General features: G+C 41.9%; 1 protein-coding gene across 1 annotated transcript; it reads right to left on the reverse strand.

Annotated features, from left to right (window-relative positions):
* Positions 1-4,687: 4,687 nt before the first annotated feature.
* LOC123116607 (dehydration-responsive element-binding protein 1B-like) lies at positions 4,688-5,692 on the reverse strand. The gene has a single exon (XM_044537542.1). The coding sequence runs from the start codon at positions 5,483-5,485 to the stop codon at positions 4,802-4,804; it is 684 nt and encodes a 227-aa protein (XP_044393477.1). The 5' UTR covers positions 5,486-5,692; the 3' UTR covers positions 4,688-4,801.
* Between the last annotated feature and the right edge of the window lie 4,594 nt (positions 5,693-10,286).

Consider the following 10,286-nt stretch of genomic DNA (forward strand, 5'->3'; position numbering starts at 1 on the left):
TTTGGCACTTAATAATAGTCTATACTACTATTAAACAATCAAACAAGAACTTCTTTAAGCACACCCCCACAAAGCGTACACAGATCCAATACCACCGCACGATTAGGCTCACTAAAATCAATCTAACGGTTAGCCTTAACCTAAACTATTTTCTATGTGCACTTAGCAATTTACATTGACTGACCGTACTCCACCGTGTAGGAAAATATGAAACTCCACGCCTGAGCAATTAGGAAACTAATAATCACGGGTGCATCCTATTCTAGGAAACTAAATCAGAGTGCATTCATCCTATTAAGAAACTAATCTCAGACAAATCCATCCCATTAAAAAACTTATCTCGGACGCATCCATCCTATTAGGAAGCTAATCGCGAGCCGCATGCCACCATCATGCACGCTAGCCACGATGGGGGAAGCGCGAGGAGCTTCGTCTTCCTTCGGGAACAGACGTGCTATCGCCGCCATCTTCTTCTGTTTGGAGGCCAGGCGCTCTTCTGCCGCTACTGCGACTACTTCATCCATGTCCAGGACTTGCTCTCCGGCAACCATCGGCATCCGTGTTGACTTCAGCTCCGCTCGCAGCACCCACGCCGACAAAGTGTCTGTTTAGTGGGTGCACGTGCATTACATATTAAATAAGAATCATGGGGCTTCAAGCAATCTAGAATCTATACTTCCATACTACTATTAAATCTATACTTACTATTAAACAATCAAACAAGAACTTCTTTAAGCACACCCCACAAAGCGTACACAGAGCCAATACCACCGCACGATTAGGCCCACTAAAATCAATCTAACGGTTAGCCTTAACCTAAACCATTTTCTGTATGCACTTAGCAATTTACATTGACTGACCGTACTCCACCGTGTAGGAAAATATGAAACTCCACGCCTGAGCAATTAGGAAACTAATAATCACGGGTGCATCCTATTCTAGGAAACTAAATCAGAGTGCATCCATCCTATTAGGAAACTAATCTCAGACAAATCCATCCTATTAAAAAACTTATCTCGAACACATCCATCCTATTAGGAAGCTAATCGCGAGCCGCCTGCCGCCATCATGCACGCTAGCCACGATGGGGGAAGCGCGAGGAGCTTCGTCTTCCTCCGGGAACACACGTGCTATCGCCGCCATCGTCTTCTGTTTGGAGGCCAGACGCTCTTCTGCCGCTACTGCGACGACTCCATCCACGTCCAGGGCATGCTCTCCGGCAACCATCGGCATCCGCGTTGACTTCAGCTCCGTTCGCAGCACCCACGCCGACAAAGTGTCTGTTCAGTGGGTGCACGTGCTTTACATATTAAAGAAGAATCGTGTGGCTTCAAGCAATCTACAATTATAGATTTGGGATTATCTTAGGTTGCCGATTGCTGTACTGAAAATGTGTAATTATATATTGCACGTACATAAGAATGCAGCAATCTTGTCTTACAAAGTAGGATCAGGAGGGATACTGAAGAAGTCAAGATGCAGAGTCTATTTCCCATGATTACTTCTCATGTTCATGTCGACTTCCTTGGGCTTTACTTCGTACCACCATATGCATTAAACTGGACCGTATCAAGAGGTAACGCCATCCCCTTGATTAGAATTGCCTTATTTCTGCTATTTGATCAGTGTGTGTTTTACCTATGATGTTGCTTTACCTGGAATTAAGGTGGGTTGCACCTGCCTAGGCACTATCTCCAGGGATAGGTTGGAAATCAGAATATATGATTCATTCTTACAGAAAACTTACACGCGTCACTTTAACATAATTGCATAGCAATCCAGTAAATTATGTAAGATTTAGTAGGAGGCAAGATATTGAAGATGTACTACTATTTCAGTTACATGATTCTATACATCTAAAACGGGTCACATGCTGTTTAAGGCCTTATTTGCACCGCCTCTCTTTCTTTGTCTGCGCGCCTCTTTCCTCCAATAATAATAATGAACAACTTTTTCCGGATCAGGTATTACACAGTTACAAATGTATGCTGAAGCTACTCCTTACAACAAGGAAAAAGAGGATGAATGCTTTCTATCTTCACCAGTTTTGTAGCATGTTGCAAATTGTTGGCTTTTTCTTATTTGAGGATTCATCATTTTTTTGTAATTTAGAAGCTGACCTGAAAGCTTGATAAGGTTAAGCTTGACAAATACTCTAGAATACTTTTCCTTCCATCTTTATTTTTCTTCATAACTTATTTCAGTTTCTATACGTATAAAGCGTCTAACATCATTGTAAGTTAGTATGGTTGCCAATGCATAAACACATACAAAACCGGATAAAAAATTTCTATCATGATAATTATTGGATTTCTTTTAGCTCTTTTACATTTCAATTAGTTCTTGTAAATCATCTTTATTTCATATAGAAGTCGTTGTAGTCACATATCATCTTCTATTTCCTATTATTCATAGTAGGTAGCTATATAATTTTGGCAGTCCACACAAACAAAAAATATATATAATTTGATCCAAATTAGTACAAATATATATTTTGCTATGCAGATTAGTAGAATAAAATAAGATTCGAGAATTAAGCATCTTCAACAATATAATTGCACCGTAAGGCAGTTTATACTTTTTTTCCTGGCTACACTCGAAGAGAAGACTATACTACATGTCTATATTACTGCATTAATAAATAATTGTTGATTTTATTTAAATGAGAATATTTTCCTGCTATTACTATATGCAGCAACATAACCACTATTGTGTCTCGCTTTTGAAAATACAATTTGAGCGACATCAAACATTGTGTATCCATTTGATTTATATTTTGAAAAACGTTTATTTTTTATATATTATGTGAATTCAATTGTTTTACGTTTGAGACGTGCGTTGCACGTGCATGCTTGCTAGTAATATGTAATTGTAAAAAAATGTATTAATATCCTGATAAAAGAAAGGAGTAACTCAATGTGCTGGTCTCGCTGGGCCCAACGTTTATTAATATCCTCATAAAATCTCTCATAGGAGCGTTTTTGCCCAGCGTGTCGAAACTAGTACAAAATGATTGAGGCCTGTGCAATAACGCGATCATCGCTTTGTCGTGCTCAGCATGCGTGGGCTACCTACAGTACGTCTCAGCTTCGAATCTCAACAGTAGTTTTTCTCTTCTATTTCTCCTCGGGAGCTGATAGGTGAGCCCTTGCATGCAGCAATTCTTTTTTACAAAATATGATGCCACGCAGTCCAAACAGTCATCGCCACATGGTGATTGACCGGTCGACCTATGCCAGCTCGAAGAACTACGTACACAAAACCATACTTTGGACCGTATGTGAACCCCTGGACAAGCTTAGGGATTGTATTTCAGGTATTTTAAACTACAGGGACTAAAGTGGCACCGGGGCAAGTTTAGGGACCTACAATGAATTTTTCTCAAACAAAAACTATTTGCTCACCATATGATGTTGTGAAATGTTAAAAGGGCACAATATATAATCTGGATAAGTGCATAGACATAGAATTGTATACTTAGAGAGAATTTTCAAAGAGCTCCAAGCAAAAGTAATATATCTCCACAGTTTTATTCCTCAAAATGTGAAAACGAACAAACTAAATCGGAATCACTACTTGGGTATGATCAATGCACCATACATGTGACTACTAGGGTATCTTCAGAATTTCGAACCAGCACACTAATCAAGAAACAGTTAGACAAATACACTAATCAAGAAACAATATGCTTCAAGAAAAAGAAAAACCAACTCCTGGTCCAGTCATACAAAAATCAGCTGCATGGTTCAAGGGGGTGAGCAGGTTACATCTTTTTGGACGTTGCTTCCATGGCAAAAGCCAAAAGAAGACATCGCCCATGAGCGATTAGTGGCTGTTAATGTCATATAAAGTGGTTTTGTCATGTATTTTTGTTGCTCATTTTCTCGGTTTTCTCCAACTTAGCAAAATAGTCATAGTGTATGTTTTCCGTTAAAATAATAGATAAATACTTCATTCGTCCGAAATTACTTGACGATCAAATAAATACGGATGTGTCTAGCGGCAAAAGTGAATATGAACACCCGGTCCCGACGGAAGTTACCGGCTATACCCCTGTTCTTGAGATATTTGTGGGTGCCTGCCAATTCTGGCCATCACACATGAACGAACTGTACCTCGCGTTGAATTCTATTGCGGGGCCGTCCAAAAAGAGTACTACATCGAGCTGTGTCGTCCATTCATGTCATTGGTCCATTTCCATGGATCGAATGATTGATCTAGTGCTACACTGCCTCGTTTCTGCATGTACAGTGTGGGGGTACTTCCTCCGTTTATTTTTACTCCGCTTATAAAATTTGATCAAAGTTAAACTACATAAAATTTGATCAAATTTATATTAAAAATAGAAACATCTACGATACTAAAACTATATAGTATGAAAATATATTTCATGGCGCATCTGATAATATTAATTTCATACTCCCTCCGTCCCAAAATAAGTGTCTTGAACTGGTACAAATGTACTGGAGCTAGTTAAAAATTGAGACACTTATTTTGAAACGGAAAAAGTATTATGAACATTGATATTTTTTAATATAAAATTAATTAAACTTTACAAAGCTTGACTTTGACCAAAACTTATATGAAAAAAAAAACCCGGATGGAGCACTATTTAAATTATTGAATAAACAAAGAAGCTCAGGTGTAAAAAAAAAGCTCAGGTGTGCCCTTCCGAGAGTAGAAACCGAGAGCTTTCACATTTAAGGAAAACCTTTCCCCCGACGCTTACTCTCTCTTCTTCCCACATCTGGTAAAAACACAGTACTGCTCTTTACAACCTTACACATCCAAATCCGTCCAACTAGTAGGTCCACAGCGACGTGCCGACGCCGTCGTCCTGTTCGCGGTCCTCCCGCCACCCTCCGGCGGCCGGCGGCTCCATGAGCATGCCCTGCGCCAAGTTTGCGTAGTACGACCCGGCGTCCATGCCGCCGATCCAGTGCTCGTCGTCCAGCCCAGACAAGTCGCTGGAGGTAATGGACGGCGCGCTCTCCTCGGACGTGGAGGATGGCGCCTTTGACACATCGGCAGGGCACTGCAGCTCCTGGAACGCCTTGAGGGCGACGGCCACGGCGTCCTTGATCTCCTGCGCGGCGGCCATCTTGAACGACCCGGCCGCGTGGACGGGCATCATCCGCCAGGCGGAGTCGGCGAAGTTGAGGCACGCATCGCGGCCGGACAGCGCCAGCGCGGCCGAGTCGTGCGCGCGCGCCGCCATCTCGGGGTCGGCGAAGGTGCCGAGCCAGATCCTGGAGTAAACCCGGCTTCCGGCGGCCGGCACGCGTAGCTCGCACACCCACACCCACTGCCCTTCCCGGCCACGGCGGCGCACGCCGCGGTACACCGGGTGGCGCGTCTCCTGCAGCTTGTTCCGGCCCGCCCGCCGCTTCGGCGGCTCGGACCACACCGTCCGGTACTCCTCCTCCGGCCACACCGTCATGTACTCTTGCCCCTCAAAATGCGGCCAGGCGCCGACGGTGTCCATCACTCGTCGAGAGTGGGTTGTGGTATAGCGAGGTACTCCCTCCGTTCCGAATTATTCGTCTTAGATTTGTCTAGATATGAATGTATCTAGCACTAAAATGAGTCTAGATACAATTGTATCTACACAAATCCAAGACAAGTAAATGGGAAGGCCGGAGCTAGTGAGCGGTGTTGGAGCTTGAGAGGAGGATGGGACGTATATATAACTGGAAGTGGAGACCAGTGACCCGCATGTCAATGAACCAATGGCAAGGTGCAGTGGAGCGGCGTCCATTATCAACATGTACGCATCAGCAGGTAGTTTCACGTACAGTAGTACTCTTTATATTGCAGAGCTACACGCCGGCCGATGGAGGGCCCCTCGATTGGTCTGCCGTCTAATCTCACTTATTAAATCAAAGACCTGGATCGTCCTATCCTATTTATGGCATCAACATGAAATCTCATTGCGGTGACAACAAAATCGTCCAGCAGTTCACAAGTCAAAGACAAGCATGCATGCTTGTGCGAAAGTTCTATCCTGCATCTTTTTCTAATGAAGAAAGATTTTGTGTTGGAGTGTGAGCTACCACATTTTCATCTTGATACATTCAACCATACAGGTATTAAAAACTGCAATGCACTTGCCAATATGACAAATCGAATAGTTAAGCCTAGCAAACAAAAATTGGCGACAACGTGGACCACAAACCATAGCATTCGAGTCTTCCTCCGCCTCTCACTCCTCGCCGCCAGTGGCGGACATCTTCCTCTCTGTCCTTCCCCTTTCCTCTCCAACCCCATGTTTCCAGTCACCACCCCGCGCTTGCTCCGATGTTGTCGCCAAGGAACCGGCGGGCAGGTCATTGGATCTGGCCATCCCGGGGGTGGATCTCACCTCACCGGTGCTCCCCAATGTTGAGGAAATCCGTAACTGGTAGCTGCTCGCTCGGCTTGGTAGTAGCGATTAATCGATGAATCGGCCTATTAACTGGATGAATTGGTCAACCATTAATAGGTGGAATTTTAAACTCCGTAGGTGCAATTTTTTTTCTGGAGGGATTTGTTCCATAGTACTTGAGTGTTATAAAAATGTACATTGCAAAAACGAAGCAATTGGCATTGTTTTCTTTTCTTAATAGATCATGAACACGTATACAACAACAATCATCAACAAACATCGATGCGGGTATAAAAAATCAGCAACACACATGTATACAACAACATGTATGAGTTGATTTCTGCATGAGCCGCTACTCCGAGAGATTGCATGCAAATCCGTTCACTGCTTAAGGTGTCGATGTGTTCATGCATAGAGTAAACTTTGCGGCCACTTTACCACCTCCCCACCCACTGCTTCGTCGCTGACGCACCTCCCGGCGACTATCCACCGCCATCGCCGCTACCACTCCGCCTCCCTTCTGCCCGAGTCCGAGCCTTTCGCCAACTGTTGTCGTCGCCGGAATAGAGGTGAATCGCCGCCGCTACCGACTCGACGGATTCGTAGGATATCTCCTCAGATCTTCTTCCTCGTTGGTGGCCGCCATATCTGACCGTGTGTACGCACTCTTGCAGGCCATTCCCACGTGTCATCACCCCGCTAGTTCGACCTCAACCTTGACGACCGGCTGATAAACCAACATCGCCTACCAAGTGTTCGACGGTTTGCCTAGGTGAGTTTATTTTTCTTGTTTTGTTTTGTACAATTCAATTGAACTGAGCCATACAAATTGAAGATGAAGAGGTTGCGAGAGATGATCTTCATGACTCATCATCATCTGAAGAGGAAGAAGATGATGATGTCTTCGAAATTGTTCTTGGCATGATTTGAATAATTTGGTTTGTAGACTATGAATTTGTAATATTCATGAGTTGTGTAAATCTTATTTATTATGTTTGGTTTTCATATGGGTGCTAATATGTAGTAGCAATGTATTAAGTAAATTAGAATTGGAATATTTTGGCAAAAACAAATTTTACTCCGCTATTTTTAGGAGATCGGCTAGAACTTACCAAAACGTAGTGGTTTACTCCTCTCAAGCTCCACAATATGTAGGGGATCGGCAAGATCCACTAACTTTTTGTGAGCAATTATTGGCTCTAGCCAATCTCGTAAATTTAGAGATCCGCTTTTGCTGTCATGCAAATAATTACTTTTCTATTTTTTTAGGGATCAGCTAGAGATGTGCTAAGCAAACCTATTCAATTTCCGCTACTCAAACCGAGACAAAAACTCCCCGGTGGATTTTATTTGAAGGCGGTAATATTTTCAATTAAGAACAAATAAAATGAATCCAATTCTAAATATGAACGCATAGTACTGTAATTTCGAGCCACACAATTGCTCACCAAAATATATATTAGTTATTTGCATGGCGGCAAAAGCAAGTTTTGTTGTAATTAACTGATAATGGATTTCCAATGCGTGCACTAATCATTATTACTGTATGCTATATATATGTACATCAAACAGTTGTTCCTTGCATACTTGAAAATCTAATCATACGACGCATTACAATTTGCGAAGGCCCACTGGTAATTAGGAACGAGAATGAATGAGCGAAGCGACAGCTCCCTTGGTGACAAAGATTTAAACAAGAAATTGAAAAGAAAAAAAAATCTAACCACTGACGCATCTTGCCTGGCCACTGGTAATTAGAAACGTGAATGAATGAATGAGGAGACAGCTCGCCTGTCGACAAGTGTTCCAATAACAAATTACTAATGGGACAAGGAGTCTAGGTTACGGTGGTGGGTGTTTGTTTTCAGGGACTTTTTGATGTTGGGACTAGAAAAAGTCCCTAGCAAACCAAACATGGTGGGACTTTTTGCTAAAAGTCCTTAGAAACACATCTTTGAAAGTCTTTTTCAAAAAGTTCCAGGGACTAGAAAAAGCCCTAGGACTAGAGAAACAAACACCACCTTAGAAACGAGAATGAATGAGTGAAGAGACAGCTCACTTGGCGACAAGGATTTCAATATAACATTAATGGGACAAGGAGTCAAGGTTACGAGATCTCTAAGCGGACCCAGCGTGATTGTTGTCCATAGCTTCTGGATTAACGTCCAGATCTAAGGATCCGATTACAATAACTTAATGATCCTTTTGGCATAATCCAATGGTGCCTACTTTAGAACCAATTGCGAGACGTCCAATCCATCATATTTTCTTTTCGTCGCCTCAATCCATTATTTTGACAAGTTGTCAACCGGCAGTGACGTCCTTTACTCCTTTTCTTTTCATAAGGTGTACTAGTATATACACATTCGAGCATATTTGATTTGGGTTCGGAGAGTAGACGACATTCGGGTTCAGTGGGAATAATTGTACTCACGTCTCGTTAGGAAAAGGAAATGGGCAAGCGAAAATCCATAGGAGCGCTCGTCCTCGCCTGCTCATGTTATCGTTGCACGCTCGTTTGCGTTGGGATGGGAGACTGGGCTCGTATTGAATGTTGTATATGCTGCAGCAAGCAACATCCTAAACAATTAAGAATGCTGGTGCAGACACACAGCACAGTACGTCCGTTCACTCACGACGTGAAAACAAACGTCTACAAATCTGTACTCACGGCCCATCAGACGGCATACGTTCTGAACTTTAATATTGCGACTAGAAGGTGTGACTCCCAAAACGATAAAACTTAGAAGGTGTTGGGTTCGATTCTTGAGAGTGGCAATCTGGCAATTCTTTTATTTATTTTGTTTTTCACGAATAACAAAGAACAATTTGTCTAATTAATACTCCCACTGATTCAAAATAAATGTCATAGTTTTAAACTAAGCTTAGTTCAAAACTAGGACACTTATTATGGATCGAAGGGAGTATTGCATATGGATTATTATCGGAGAACAACATATTATTACTTTACCATACATAGCTTAGAAAGTACATATTTTATGATGTAAATCCCATCTTTGCTTAAAAAAGGTATTAATCCAAACAATTTTTTTATCCACTTTGCTTTGACTGGAAAAAAATCTTGACCACACAAGTGCTACCACAGTGTGAAACTCATGTTGCAACCAAAAAGTCCTATCTGCTCCTGAGCTCAAATGAGCTCGGGGTAATAGTAAAATCCACAAAAAAAAGTTAAGGACTTCAAAAAATACTATTTTTTTTTTGTAAAAAAACTTTGATAACTGTTTTGAGTGTCTGAATTTTCTCAAGATGTCAAGATGTACGCGAGAATGTCAAGATATTAATCCACATAAAAAAAATTATCCACTTTGCTTTGACTGAAAAAAATCTTGACCACACAAGTGCTACCAGTGTGAAACTCATGTTGCAACCAAAAAGTCCCATCTGCTCCTGAGCTCAAGTTTGTATGCACTTAGAATGTCAAGATGTACGCGAGAATCATTTTGTCAGAATTTTGTTACATTTCAAAATATGTTTAAACCCAATTTAAAATCCAGGAGCATATGCTCCCATGTGCCAGAACGCCACTCTCATTAAAATTCTACCTAACGAGAGTACATTTATGTCATTGTCGTTAACTCTCCATCAATACTTGCACTGGATGTACACATATATACATAAACTTGAAATTGACATAAATCGATCCTACAACTTGTGTTTCAGATACTTTTGAGTACATTTATGTCATTGTCGTTAACTCTCCATCAATACTTTTTGCATATGAGCCGTTATGGTTCACACCCTGTCACTTGGACAAAAGTTGTTATGTGAAAACATCTGCATATGAGCATCTTCTAAAAAATGGGCTCACGGAATTTTCCATAACCGATCGACCAGGAAAAATGGTGATGAGAGAAGCACTCACACAGTAAACCCGAGCAACACACATTTTAGATTGAAG

Source organism: Triticum aestivum, chromosome 5B, assembly GCF_018294505.1.
Source record: "Triticum aestivum cultivar Chinese Spring chromosome 5B, IWGSC CS RefSeq v2.1, whole genome shotgun sequence".
NCBI lineage: Eukaryota > Viridiplantae > Streptophyta > Magnoliopsida > Poales > Poaceae > Triticum > Triticum aestivum.

Excerpts from the sequence above, each read along its gene's own strand:
- LOC123116607 (XM_044537542.1), bottom strand. The coding sequence starts at position 5,485 with ATGGACACCGTCGGCGCCTGGCCGCATTTTGAGGGGCAAGAGTACATG.